This window comes from Pongo pygmaeus, chromosome 17, assembly GCF_028885625.2.
Source record: "Pongo pygmaeus isolate AG05252 chromosome 17, NHGRI_mPonPyg2-v2.0_pri, whole genome shotgun sequence".
Lineage (NCBI taxonomy): Eukaryota > Metazoa > Chordata > Mammalia > Primates > Hominidae > Pongo > Pongo pygmaeus.
Window position 1 is genome coordinate 32,274,325 of NC_072390.2, and position 15,313 is coordinate 32,289,637.

General features: G+C 43.6%; 1 protein-coding gene across 4 annotated transcripts in view; it reads left to right on the plus strand.

Annotated features, from left to right (window-relative positions):
• The first annotated feature begins 278 nt into the window (after window positions 1-278).
• Window positions 279-15,313, plus strand: part of LPIN2 (lipin 2) — a 113,770-nt gene continuing 98,735 nt past the window's right edge. For 2 of the 4 annotated variants that reach the window (XM_063653458.1, XM_063653457.1), the window contains exon 1: window positions 375-700. In XM_063653458.1, the coding sequence (XP_063509528.1) occupies window positions 590-700 (111 nt within the window). In that variant the 5' untranslated portion in view covers window positions 375-589. Of the gene's footprint in view, window positions 701-14,736; window positions 14,957-15,313 lie in introns of those variants that run through there. The other 2 variants (XM_063653456.1, XM_054460459.2) reach the window with 2 other exon arrangements.

Here is a 15,313-nt window from a genome sequence, read left to right on the forward strand (position 1 = left end):
TCCAAGCAATCACGAGAGAGATAACAGCCAATTTCCCAAACAGGCCAGTGTAAATCTTCAGTCTGCAGGATAACGGAGTTCCCCCTTCTTTAATTCTTATGTAAAAAAGAAGCAGACTGACCTAATATTAACTGATCAGTTATTTTTCTATTGTTCTGTCTCCCTGTCTCCCCCTTACAAGAAAAATAGCTTTGAAACTAATGCTGCCTTTGTTCTTGGCTTCTGCTCTCTTCAGCCCTTCCCTGTCTATAAAGACAGCCCCTTCTGCTCAGCTCCAGAACACTTACTCTGTTTTATGGAATGAAGTGATGCCCGATTTTCATCACAGCAAGGGCAATTGAGATCTTTAAACTACATTTGTTGAAAATGTGTCTTTTGATGCTAATGTTTAAGGAGCATCCCTTATCAGGGATCATTGTACAGAGCACACACCCAAAAACTGAGGAGAAAGAAAGGAGGGGTTTAAAAGTGTTTTTTTGAAAGGTTTAAGGAGACCAGACATACCCTGGGAACACCTTCTTAAGGACAGTTCGCAATAGTTCCAGCATTCCATTCAAATTTGTGGCTATTCTGAAAATAATTTAAGACAATGGCTGTTGAACTGAGCAACCTGGAAGCGCCAGGAAATTTTCCGGGTTGGCCTCAGGGTCCTCGCTGTACAGCAGCTTTGAAACACGCTGGCGAGCCGATTTCTTCCTCGGTGAGTGCCTTTTAAAAATCTCTCCTCCCGTCTATAGCTTCTAAAATGTTACTATCATTATTTGTTTAGTTATAATGTAAAATAGGGGATGATGAAGGTTTAGTGTTACAAAGGATCAGTGAAATCACCAAGTGCTAATAAATTAAATCCTTCTTACACAGAATTTACAGAACACATTTTCTCTAAACGGCCCGGTTTTAAACTATGGAAGGCAGCGTGTTCTCCAACAGGATCATGATTTTCAGAGTGAGTCTATAGGCAGGTCTCCTTAGATAGGTCGGCCTGCTGAGTAAAACAACAGCCCTGCCTAATCGTGGAATGAATTGTCCCTGACAAGAACTGCCCATGACCCGAGGGATTCAGACAGGACAAGATTCCAGAGGGGATTTCTGCCACAGCTGCGGTTCTGTACCTTGGCCTTCAAGATCCCTGGTTTTATGACCTGGCAGCACATGACCGGTGAAAATAAGAAAGTCCATTGACCAACTGGAAGAATCTTTGTGCCCAGGACTAAGAATGATAACCACCCAGTTCAAAGAAAGCAAACAGGCTGGGTGCGGTGGCTCACGCTTGCAATCCCAACACTTTGGGAGGCAGGCGGATCACGTAAGGCCAGGAGTTTGAGGCCAGCCTGGCCAACGTGGCAAAGCCCTATCTCTACTAAAGATACAGAAATTAGCCAGGCATGGTGGTGCAGGTCTGTAATTCCAGGTACTCTGGAGGCTGAGGCATGAGAATCACTTGAACCTGGGAGGTTGTAGTGAGCTGAGATTGTGCCACTGCACTCCAGCCTGGGCGACAGAGGGAGACTCTGTCTCAAAAAAAAATAAAAAAAATAAAAAAGCAAACAAACCTAAATGGAGTGATTTGGGGCTATGTATATGTGAGTGACTTATTAGAAGAGTCTTCATGTTTCTACTAGTTTTTCTTTGCACTTCTGACCCATTTTGTGTAACTTATTCTTCCTCACCTTTTACAGAGATTTATTACAAAACAAACTGCAGTGACTTGTTGAAAAACCATTCCTTGCAGTGTGATAGGAAAGTTCTAAAGAACACTGAGTTTGTCTTATAAGTGTGAACGGAAATGTACAGAGCTTATAGGAGCACAATAACGTTTTAAAAAATACAGATGTATGTATTTATTAATTCATTCTCCTTTATCCTTCATTTATTTTATTTTTTTATTGTGAAATAATAATACACACAAACACCTATGTATCCATCACACAGGCCAAGAAACAGCACATTCCCCTGCTCCAGACTTATACCCAACTCGGATTGCACTGTCTCTCTCTTTCCTGCAATTTCTGTCATTTCCTTATTTTTCTTTATAGTTGTTATCACCTATGCTTTTATCTTGAAACAGTATATCATTTTTGGAATAGAATAAGTAGAGTCATGCTTTGATCTTGTGATGTTTCTTTGCTTAAGATTTTATTTTTGAAATTCATCCATGTTGATGTAAATCAGTAGGATTTCATTATATGATTACACCGCAATCTAAGTATCCATTCCACCTTTGGTGGACATTCATGTTGTTTCTTTGCAATTTTGAGCAATGCTGTTCTATTTTTGTATGTGTCTTTGAGGGCACTTGGGCAAGAATTTCTAGAGGGCATGTACTTAACACTGGAATTACTGGTCCCTGTGTTTTTGCACGTCGAACTTTCTAGGTAATATCAAACTGTTTTCTAAAGTTGTTACAGTTTGACTGTGGGTACCCGTAGTCCCAGCTACTTGGGAGGCAGAGGCAAGAGGATTGCTAGAGGCCAGGAGTTCAAGTCCTGTCTGGGCAACATAGGGAGATCCCATCTCTTAAATAAAAAGAATTTTTTTTTTAAAAGAAGTCGTACATGTGCAATGGCTGCAAACAGCAGCTTCCTTGGTAGTGTGTGCAGCTACCCCAATATAGGCTCCAAACAGGCACGCGAGGTGCCTTTGGAAAGAAAGCCCCAGGGCACTGTGGCCAGGGTTAACATTGGCCAAGTTATCATGTCCATCCGCACCAAGCTGCAGAACAAGGAGCAGGTGACTGAGGCCCTGTGCAGGGCCAAGTTCAAGTTCTCTGGCCACCAGAAGATCCATATCTCAAAGAAGTAGGGCTTCACCAAGTTGAATGCTGATGAATTTGAAGACATAGTGGCTGAGAAGCAGCTCATCCCAGATGGCTGTGGGGTCAAGTACATCCCCAGTCGTGGCCCTCTGGACCAGTGGTGGGCCCTGCACTCATGAGAGCTTCCACTGTGCTGCCCCCTCTTAATACTCACCAATAAATTCTATTTTCTGTCCCAAAAAAGTGGTACAATTTGGATTTGAACCAGTGATGTGCCTGAATGCTGGTTGATCACTGCAAGACCTTGGCATTAGTAACACCTCCAACACTTGGCATTGAACAACTTTAAAATTTTTAACCATTCTGGCCAGGCATGGTGGCTCACACCTGTAATCCCAGCACTTTGGGAGGCCGAGGCAGGCGGATCACATGAGGTCAGGAGTTCCAGACCAACCTGGCCAACGTGGCAAAACCCAGTTTCTACTAAAAATAGAAAAATTAGCCAGGCCTGTAATCCCAGCTTCTTGGGAGGCTGAGGCACGAGAATTGCTTGAAACCGGGAGATGGATATTGCAGTGAGTCAAGATCACGCCACTGCACTCCAGCCTGGGTGACAGAGCAAGACTGTCTTAAAAAAAAAAAAATTAATTAATTTAAAAAAATTCAGTCGTTCTGATGGGTGTGTGGTGGTATCTCATTGCAGTTTTTTTTTAAACAATTGATTTAATTTATTTAAGAGATTCCACAATAACATAAAACAAAAACCTTTTTTATTTCTCCCCAAATCTGGTAAGATTAACTTCTGGCATTTCAGATAACCTAAACTGTCACAGAGATTTGAAAACATGATCTAATGCACAAATGCTATACAATAAATACAGCTGATTAAAATTTAAAAAAATTTAACAGTAGATAAGCTGTTGTATGTGTAATTTGGTATTACACATAAAACAGTTTAACCATGTTATTTAAAATAAGACGCAGATACAGAAAACCACATTAAATGATAGCTTGATGAATTATCTTTTTTTTTTATACTTTAAGTTCTAGGGTACATGTGCACAACGTGCAGGTTTGTTACATATGTATACATGTGCCATGTTGGTGTGCTGCACCCATTAACTCATCATTTACATTAGGTATATCTCCTAATGCTATCCCTCCCCCCTCCCCCCACCCCACAACAGGCCCCGGTGTGTGATGTTCCCCTTCCTATGTCCAAGTGTTCTCATTGTTCAATTCTCACCTATGAGTGAGAACATGCGGTGTTTGGTTTTTTGTTCTTGCGATAGTTTGCTGAGAATGATGGTTTCCAGCTTCATCCATGTCCCTGCAAAGGACATGAACTCATCCTTTTTTATGGCTGCATAGTATTCCATGGTGTATATGTGCCACATTTTCTTCATCCAGTCTATCACTGATGGACATTTGGGTTGGTCCCAAGTCTTTGCTATTGTGAATAACTTACTTTCTCCTGATTACTTATCAGGCCTCTGAGCCCAAGCTAAGCCATCATATCCCCTGTCACCTGCACATATACAATCCAGATGGCCTGAAGCAACTGAAGATCCACAAAATAAGTGAAAATAGCCTTAACTGATGACATTCCACCATTGTTATTTGTTTCTGCCCCACCCTGATACGATACATTATCCCCCCAACCCACCTAAGAAGGTGCTTTGTAATATTCTCCCTGCCCTGAAGAAGGTACTTTGTAATATTCTCCCCCTGCCCTTAAGAATGTACCTTGTACGCCTATCCCAAACCTATAAGAACTAATGATAATCCCACCACCCTTTGCTGACTCCTTTTTCGGACTCAGCCCGTCTGTACCCAGGTGAAATAAACAGCCTTGTTGCTCACACAAAGCCTGTTTGGTGATCTCTTCACACGGACGCGTGTGACATTACTAATGAAATTAAACATATTTTCATAAGTTTATGGGCATTTGTGCTTATTTTTTGTGAAATTCATCTTCATTTCTTTTGCTAATTTTTCTACTGATTGCGAAATTTTTACTTACTGATTCATAGGAGTTCTTCATATATTCTGGATTCTAATCTTGGGTTGATTATATATGTTGCAAATATATTCTCCTGGAATGGTGCTTATTTTTGTTTTGTTTTGTTTTACTCTTTTTATGATCTCTTTTAAAGAAGTCCTAACTTTAATGTAGATAAATGTATCAGTCTTTTCCTTTATAGTTAGTGCTTCTTGTGTCTTGTTTAATAAATCCTTTCACTCAGAATTTGATAGCATATTCTCCTGTATTGTCTCCTAAAAATTTTATATCACAATCACGGAGTCTAAGTTAACATTTATTATAAAAAAATCAATCACAATTTCAGAAATGGTAAAATGTGGAAAGGAAAGTATATCCTTGAAATGATGACAAGAGCACAATTTTGATTTCTCATTTAGGTCTTTAATCCAACTAAAGCTGATTTTGGGATATGATGTTGAGTTGAGTCTAAATTTAATTTTGCCATATAGATAATCACTATGGTTTGAAGTATTCCCCAGACTTCATGTGTCAGAAATGTAATCCCCAAATTCATATGTTGATGGTGTCTGGAGGTGGGGCCTTTGGGAGGTAATTGAGATTAGATAAGGTCATCAGGAGTCCCCATGCTGGGACTGGTGGTTTTATAAGAAGAGGAAGAGGGACTTGCCACCAGAAGCCCCCTGATAGGTTACAGCACAAAGGCCTTCACCAGATCCGGCCCATCCACCTTGGACTTCCAGCCTGCAGAATTGTGAGCCAGAGAAACTTATTTTCTTTATAAATTACCCAGTGTGGTATTTTGTTATAGCAATGAAAATGAATACAATAATCAACTGCCTCCTAACCATTTATTGAAAAATCCATCTTTTCCCCAATATTCTGAATTGCCCCCTCTGCCATACATCAAGTGTCTGTATATGTTGAACCTATTTCTGAGCTTTCTCTTACATTTAAAAAAAATGGCTAAGCGTGGTGGCTCACACTTGTAATCCCAGCACTTTGGGAGGTCGAGGGAGGAAGATCACTTGAGTCCAGAAGTTCGAGACCAGCCTGGGCAACATAGTGAGACCCTGTCTTTTTTTTTAAATCACTTTATTAAAAAATAAAAAATAAAATCACTTTTTATATTTTCTTATTTATTTATTTTTATTTTTTAAAATAGAGATGGGGTCTTCCCACATTGTCTAGGCTAGCCTTGAACTCCTGGCCTCAAGCAAACCTCCCACCTTGGCTTCCCAAAGTGCTGGGATTACAGGTGTGAGCCACTGTGCCTGGCCTAATTATTAAACTGACAAAAGTTACATATATTTATGGTGTACAACATGATGTGTTGATACACGCATACATTGTGGAATGGCTAAATCAAGCGGATTAACATATTCATTACCTCGAATACTTTTTTGTGTGTGTGTGATGAGAATTTCTATTGCATTTGATTGGCCTATTTGTCTAATTGGCCCCTGTACTAATATGACCCTGACTTCATCCTATAGTTTTGATATATAGAAAGGTAATTCCTCCCTCTCTGTTTTTCTTCAAGAGTCTTTTGAAGAAGTAACCTCTATTTTGAATGAAATTGCATTGAATTCATAGATCAATTTACTGAGAATTAATATTTTTATGAGATTGGATCTATCTCCAAATATGGTATTTCTCTAACTAGGTCTTCTCATAGTTTTTCATTGAAGTTTCTTAATTCTCTTTATAGAGGTCTTGCTGGGCATAGTGGCTCATGCCTGTAATCCCAGCACTTTGGGAGGCTGAGGCAGGAGGGTCACTTAAGCCCAATAGTTCAAGACCAGCCTGGGTAACATAGTGAGACCCTTGTCTCCACAAATTTTTTTTTTTTTCTTTTTGAGATGGAGTCTCACTCTGTCGCCCAGGCTGGAGTGCAATGGCGCTATCTCGGCTCACTGCAGCCTCTATCTTCCAGGTTCAAGTGATTCCCCTGCCTCAGCCTCCCAAGTAGCTGAGACCACACGTGTGTGCCACCACTCCCAGCTAATTTTTGTATTTTTAGTAGAGATGGAGGGGGGGGTCTCACCATGTTGGCCAGGCTGGTCTCGAACTCCTGACCTCAAATGACCCACCTGCCTTGGCCTCCCAAAGTGCTGGGATTACAGGTGCGATACCGCGCCCGGCCTGTCACCAAAAATTTTTAAACAAGTTAAAAAAATTTTTTTAATGTGGTGCTGCAAGCCTGTGGTCCCAGCTACTTGGGAGGCTGAGGTGGGAGGATCCCTTGAGCCCAGAAGTTGAGGCTGTAGTGAGCTGTGTTCGTGCCACTGTACTCCAGCCTAGGTGACAGAGTGAGACCCTGTCTCAAAAAAAAAAAAAAAAAAAGAATTAAAAAATTAAAGGTCTTGCTCATATTTTGTTAGATTTATTCCTCAGTTGCTTATTTTTTGATATTATTCTAAATGTATCTTTAAAAAAATCTCATTCCAAACTGTTTATTACTGATATATACAAATGCTAACAATTTTGCATATTGATTTTAGCATCCAGCAACATTACTAAACTCTCACATTCATTTCAATAGGTTATGTATATATTCTTTTGAATTTTGTACACATACGATCATGTCATTGTGATTTCTTTCTTTCCAATACGTACATATTTGATTTCTTTGTCTTACCTTATTCCACTATTAGAATCTCTAGTACTATACTGACTAGAAGTGGAGATGGCTGCACACTTACGTTCCTCATTTTAAAATTTTATTTTATTTTTAATATTTATTTATTTTTTTGAGACACAGTCTCACTCTGTCACCCAGGCTGAAGTGCAATGGTGTAATCTCGGCTCACTGCAACCTCTGCCTTCCAGGCTGGAATGATCCTCCTGCCTCAGCCTCCCAAGTAGCTGGGACCACAGGCATGCACCACCATGCCTGGCTAATTTTTTTTTGTAGAGATGGGGTTTCGCCATGTTGCCCAGGCTGATCTCAAACTCCTGGGCAAGTGATCTGCCTTGCCTCAGCCTCCCAAAGTGCTGGGATTACAGGCGTGAGCCACTGCACTCTACCCCTCATTTTTTTTTTTAAGCAATGATTACTTATGATATTTGCTATACGCTTTTGTAAATCCCCCCTTTTTTTCAAGGAAAATATTCCTAGTTTCCTATTAATTTTATCTGGTTGGATACCAATTTGATCAAAGGCTTTTTCTGAACCTGCTGAGATCATCATAGGATTTTTTTTTCCTTTAATCTTTTAATGTGGTGAATTACATTAATTGATTTTTCTCATTTTAAACTAACCTTGCATTCTTGGATAAGCCTGTTTGGTTATAATGTATTACCTTGCTGGATTCACATTGTTGAAATTCAGCCCAGGACTTTCGTGTCTATATGTAAGAGTGTTTTGGCCTGGAATTTTTGTTTCTGACACTCTCCTGATCAGATTTTGGTATAAGGCAATGCCAGCTTCATAAAGCGAGTTGAGGGATAATCTCTCCTTTTCCATACATTAGAGTGTGAGATTGGAATTACTTATTACTGGAATGTTCGGTAGAAATCACTGGCAAACTGTTTTAGCTAGATTTTTCTTTGCAGAAAATATTTAATAACAGACTCAAGTTCTTGGACAGTTACGAGTTTCAGTTTTGTTAATTTACGCTTCTTGGAATTTCACAAAGTTCTTTTACCTTTGTTAAGTTCTACATCATGTGTGATTATAGCTTTCCCTTTATGCTTCACATTGTGTGTTGTGCCTTCTCCTTTTTCCCTGATCATTTTTCACCAGAAGTTTGAATGCAGTGTTTGGTTTAGTTGGTTCTTTCTATTGTATGTTTGCTTTCAATTTTATTATTTTTAAAATTTTATCTTCATTATTTCCTTTCTTCCATATGACTTTAATTTCCTGTTCTTTTTCTAACTTTTTAGCTCTTTACATTTCAAACAATTTTCTCTTGTAATATAAGCTTTTAGTCTATAAGTTTCCCCTTAACAACTTGCTCAGTTTTATCCTTCATATTTTCATACATAGTATCAAATACTTGATATATAGCATTTAAATGTTGCCACATTCCCATAGTGCTGTTCATTGGCTCATGAATTTCCAAACAAATAGGTTTTTCTAGTTACTTCTTAAAAAAATTGATTCTTGACTTTTTTTTTTTTTTTTTGAGTCAGAGTCTCACTCTGTTGCCTAGGCTGAAGTGCAGCGGCGCAATCTCGGGTCACTGCAAGCTCTGCCTCCTGGGTTCATTCTCCTGCCTCAGCCTCCCAAGTAGCTGGGACTACAGACGCCCACCACCAAGCCCGGCTAATTTTTTTTTTTTGTATTTTTAATAGAGACGAGGTTTCACCGTGTTAGCCAGGATGGTCTCGATCTTCTGACCTCGTGATCTGCCCGCCTCGGCCTCCCAAAGTGCTGGGATTATAGGCGTGAGCCACCGCGCCTGGCCGATTCTTGTCTTAATTGCATTGTGGTCAGAGGATATAGTCTCTATGATAAACATTTTCCTTTCTTTCTTTTCTCTCTCTCTTTCATTCCTCTTGAGACAGGGTCGTGCTCTATTGCCCAGGCTGGAGTGCAGTGGTACAATCTGGGCTCACTGCGACCTTGACCTCTTAGGCTCAATCAGTCCTCCCACCTCAGCTTCCCAAGTGGCTGGGACTACAGGCACACGCTACCACAGCCAGCTAATTTATTACATTTTTAGTAGAGATGAGGTCTCTCTATGTTGCCTAGGCTGGTCTCAAACTCCTGAGCTCAAGCGATCCTCCCAAGCTCAAGCTATCTTCCCGATTTGGTTTCCTGAAATGCTGGGATTACAGTTGTGAACCACTGCGTCTGGCCAATGCATTCAAAATTTTCAGATTTGTTAAGACTTGCTTTATTTTATTTTATTTATTTATTTATTTATTTTATTTTTTGAGATGAAGTCTAGCTCTGTTGCTCAGGCTGGAGTGCAGTGGCCTGATCTTGGCTCACTGCCTCTGCGTCCTGGGTTCAAGTGATTCTCCTGCCTCAGCCTCCTGAGTAGCTGGGACTACAGTCGTGCACCACCACACCTGGCTAATTATTGTGTTTTTAGTAGAGACGGGATTCACCATGTTGGCTAGGCTAGCCTTGAACTCCTGACCTCAAGTGATCTGCCTGTCTCGGCCTCCCAAAGTGCTGGGATTACAGGTGTGAGCCACTGCACCCAGCCTATATGTGTTTTATATGTTCATATGTGACTAGCTTTAGTGAGGTTTCTGGGTTGGCTTGAGAAGTAATTTTTTTTCTTATTCTACTATTTTGCTTTTGCAATTCTATATTTATTGGGTCTTCTATTAATCTCCCTACTTAAAATACATGCTACCTTTACTTCTGCTGCACAAAACTCCCAAGGCTTCAAAAATCAACATTCAGACTCACTAGATTCAGCAAAAATCCTCCAGGCATATGCTGACTTTGGCTTGGCTTACCTCTCTGGGTTCTGACCTTCACCCTGTCCTGGGGCAATTTCTTAATTTCTTGCCAGTTTATAGATGCCTTCCAGAATATATTTTTATTATTTTGCCCAGTATTTTTGTTTTTGTTTTCAGTGGGGGAAAGTTGGTCTAGACACCCAGCTGAGCATATTAGGTGAAATAGAAATCTTCACTTATTTTTCATCACATATTTATTGAGCACCTACTATGTGTATAATAAGTACTATAATTGTGATCTGTACAAGGGGGACTAGAGGCATAAGAAAAAATACATCGACTGGGGTAGGGCAGTAGGGCAATTGAGGGAAGGTGGTGGGAGGTAGTTAAAAATACAGGTTTGTGCTGGGCCTGGTGGCTCATGCCTGTAATCCCAGCACTTTGGGAGGCCGAGGTGGGCGGATCACTTGAGGCCAGGATTTTGAGAACAGCATGGGCAACATGGCAAAACCCCATCTCTAGTAAAAATAAATTTAAAAAAATAGTTTTGGTTCATTCATTTGATGGCTAAATAATAACTTTTTTAGAAAGAGAAGAAAAAAATACGGGTTTAGGAGTCAAGGAGGGCTGGAGGCAAATTCTAGCAACACTGCTGATGAGTTGTGAGATCTGGGGCAAGTCACTCAACATCTCTGTGCCGTAATTTCTTCATCTGTAAACTGGTGTTAATGATAGAAGTTGAATTACTAGAAGAGCTGGGCACACAGTGATGTTACAGAAAATGCTAGCTATTCTCTGTCCTCACAGAGAAAGAGATGCAGAAGCTGGGAATAACAAAGCTATTTTTCTAAGGTTGAATCACCTCCCCTGGGAGCTTCCAGACAGGAGGGCATAGGACCACCTGCTTCCAGCTCCAGGTTGGGGATACTTGATTCTTATTCTAGAGAAAATCCTTCTCTACTTTGCAGATTCCCTCAAAGATATGCCTTCTCCCTGGCCCTCTCCCCCTTGACTGAGATAGGTTCCTCACTGAGCATAGTGTTTTGGAAATAAAAGACAGGAAGGAAATGTCTTGCAGACAACTTCTGCTTTCCACTCTGCCAACAACCTCCTGAGACAAGCAGAATGCCTGGGTGCATTCTTATAAGGAGAAGAAGAAAGAGAGAACTCTAAGGAAAAACACAGAAGTTAATATATGAAAAATTATTCTTGCCAGCTACCGTGGCTCAAGCCTGTAATTCCAGTACTTTGGGTGGCTAAGGTGGGAGGCTCGATTGAGCCCAGGAGTTTGAGGTTGCAGTGAACCGTGATCACACCACTTCACTTTGGCCTGAACAACAGAATGAGACCCTGTCTCCAAAAAAAAAAAAAAAAAAATCCTGTTGCAAAAGGGATGATGGAATGGCTGAAGCATACATACTAGAAGGAGCAGGAGAGAAAATTAGAAAGAAAAGGAGCACACTGGATGCCATGCTAGGGAACTTGGCTTGCTTCCTCAAGACAATGGGTTGCCAACCACCTGTGCCATGGCCAGGTCTGCAATTCAGAGTAGAGGATGCTTAGAATTGGGCAGGACTAGAGGGTAGGGAGACCAGCTGGCATATTCCTACAATGGACCACAAGAGAAATGGCGAGGGCCTAATCACAAGCAGGAGTGAATGGTGCAACAGAGGAGAGCCCTCAAAGTGGCCAATAGAGTAGCTCTGCAGAGAGCTAGAGCAGGAGTGACAAGACTTCCCTTAGCAAGAGTAGGAATGATGAGGAGGAATAATGAGGAGGAATGATGGAGACAGCAAGGGAGTAGAGGGAAATGAGACTCCCTCCTAGGTTTCTGGCAAGTATGTCTAAACAGATGACAGCGCCATCAGCCAGGATAGGAGATTCAGAAGGAGCAGGTTTGAAGAAGCACAAATAATGGGTTTGAATCTGACATCACTGTGGACCTTGCTGGTTGAGACGTTGAAAGCCACTGAGCACAGGAATGTAGAATTCAGAGGAGTTCCCACTAATGAGGGGAGGAGAGAGTTTCAAGAAGGAAATAATGATCAACAGCATTTTGCCCTGCAGAGATCATGAGGCATGGGACATGAAAGGGGTCTGTTTTATTTGGCAACCAGAAGGTCATCAGTGACTTTAGCCTGAGCAGTTTCAGGGTTAGAGGAGGAGCAACCTTGTGAAGATGGGAGAAAACCTGAAACTCTTTCAGGTAGCTTGGGTGGGAAGAGAAGCTGTGTGATAAGTCGACAGCCTGAGGGGGAACCGAGGGGCCACAAAAGCTTCTTTTTCAAGTGCAGGAATGAAGCCAGAATTGAGGAAGAGGGGACAATTAGTGGAGTGAGGTTCCTCACCTTGGAGCTGGAAGGTGGTGGGTCAGAGGCCAGTTGAAGGAAGCGCTTTCTTCCTCTGACACTACAGTGGAGTAGGTGGATCTGGGGTGGCCCCTCCACACTTCCTAGGGCAGGAGGTGAAGGGATTTATCATGCAACAAACATTTAATGAGTCACCACTTTGCTTAAGTGATGGTGTAAGCTGGTGGACACGGGAAAATGAGGAAAATATTAGCAATATGAACCAATCGTTCTGAGTGAGGTCTCAAACACAAGGTTGTTTGGAGGAAGGGAGGGGAGCTCTAGGGCTTCCTGAATGATGAAAGGAAGGAAGGGAGCTTGGCAGAATATTTCCCTCCCAAGGCAGAGATAGAGAAAATAGCCTGAGAGAAACAGGAAAAGTCTAAGTGGGAAAAACGGAAGAAAGGAAAGAAAATAAACTCTAACAGCCTGTTCCAGGTTGCAGACACTAAAGCAGGCACTTTATAGGTTATCACGAGGAATCCACAAAACAATTCTGTAAGAAAGACACTACTATCTTTATTTTATTGACGTAGAAACTGAGGATTAAATTCTTTCTCTAGCTTTAATTTTTCTTCTCCATATTTATAAAATCCATTGAATATGGAGGGGGATATTTTAGTCCTCTTAAATTTTTATTTTACTTGTGAAGCCAAGTGAGAAGCAGTGAAATGAGGAAAATTCCTAGTGGGCTTGTGCCAGTGAAACTACCTATGTTTCTTTAGGGCCTTGATTACAGATGGGGCAAAACTTGATCGAGTTTCACAGAAAAGCAGAAGGAACTTAAGTGAGGAAGTGGTTGCCTGCTTCCTGGATCCAAGCACTGCCCAGCTACACCAGGCACTGGTGGGAAGAAACTCGACTGCAGCTGGATCCTTCAAGGAACAGCTTTGTGTATGCAAATGCCTATTTCAGTACCCTCAGAACTGTACAAATGATCACACACAAGATGCACCTCATAAATTAACTGGCATTTATATAGAAGTAACATAGGCTTCTGTTCATTACTTTCAATCATAGAATAGTAATAGAGTAGGCTGCAAATTAAAAACCAGTGTGCACCAATAGTATATAGCACCAGCAATCCAGTTTTTTTTGGTTTTTTTTTGAGACAGAGTTTCGCTCCCAGGCTGGAGTGAAGTGGCACGATCTCGGCTCACTGCAACCTCCGTCCCCCCGGGTTCAAGTGATTCTACCGCCTCTGCCTCCTAAGTAGCTGGGATTGCAGGCGCGCCAACACGCCCGGCTAATTTTTGTATTTTTAGTAGAGGCGGGGTTTTGCCATGTTGGCCAGGCTGGTCTCCAACTCCTGACCTCAGGCGATCGACCCGCCTCGGCCTCCCAAAGTGCTGGGATTACCGGCGTGAGCGCCCGGCCCCATTTCTTTTCTTTTCGAGACGGAGTCTCTCTGTCGCCAGGCTGGAGTGCAATGGTGCGATGTCGGCTCACTGCAACCTCCGCCTCCCGGGTTCAACTGATTCTCCTGCCTCAGCCTCCAGAGAAGCTGGGATTACAGGCACGCGCCACCACGCCTGGCTGGTTTTTTGTATTTTTAGTAGAGACGGGGGTTTCTCCATGTTGGCCAGGCTGGTCTCGAACTCCTGACCTCAAGTGATCCGCCTGCCTTGGCCTTCCAAAGTGCTAGGATTACAGGCGTGAGCCACCCATTTCTTAAAAAGTATATTTTAATGCTGGGGACGGTGGCTCATGCCTGTAATTCCAGTACTTTGGGAGGCCAAGGTGTGAGGATGCTTGAGCCCAGGAGTTGGAGACCAGCCGGGGTAACACAGCGATAAAAAGAATAAACAAAAAACAACAGAACCCCGGCATATTTTTAAAAATGAGTTGTGTAATAGGATTTTTTTTTTTTTTTTTTTTTTTTTTGGTGGAGATGTAAGTAAGCAAAGGAGATGTGCTACTAGTGATCAAAAGGGGATTATAAAACATTCACTCCCTAGACTTTATTTGCACTTTAATATCCCTTTTTGGCAATTGGGCTCTCAGTCCCACGTGACCTGCCGCAGGGTTGCCATGGGGACCGGAAGAAACTTTTTTTTTAAAAAAAAGTAAGGTTCCTGTCGCCCGAGGCACTAGAAAATCGAGGCCCCGCCCTCACTCGGCCAGGGGCCCAGGCCCGCAGCCCAGGGACTGGGAGCGGCGAGAAGCCGCACGACTGCCGCTCGGCGGCGGGGGCGCGGCGCGCAGCCGGGAGCGCGCGTCACGTGGCTGGGGCGGGGCCTGCGCGCTGCCCGCCCGCCAGCTGCCGGCTTGGCCGCCGCAGCCGCCGCGTCCCATTCATGAGGGCCGCCCGACTCAGCTGCGGCCCGGGCGGCTTCCAAGGCAGCGGCGGCTGCGGGCGCTCCGACCCCGCGCGCGCCCCCGACCGGCCCCGCCCCCTCGGCTTCCCTCCTCGGCGGGTCCTAGCCGTCGCAGTCCAGCCGCCGCCTGTCCTCAGCCGCCCGCTGGCCGGGAGCGGAGCCGCCGTAGGTAAGTGGGCGCGGGCCGGGCTCCTCGCAGGCGTCCCTCCGGGGCTGGCGGCGAGTGCCTGCGCCTGGGGGCTTCCCTCGGCGCGGGCCCGGGGCTGTCCTGCCGGAGGTTGGGACCCTCCGGGGCGGCGCGGGCCCGGGGCTGTCTTGCTGGAGGCCGGGACCCTCCGGGGCGGCGCGGGCTGAGCCGTCCCCTCCTCGCGCCCCGGTCCCCGCGTCCCAGTCCCCGCCTCGCCGCGACCGCGCCACGTAGACGCAGCCCCTACCGCCGCCGCCGCCGCAGGACGGACCGGCGGGGCGCGCGGGGAGCCGGGGGCGGCGGGGCGTCAGTGGTGGATGCTGAGGACTCTGAACCCGC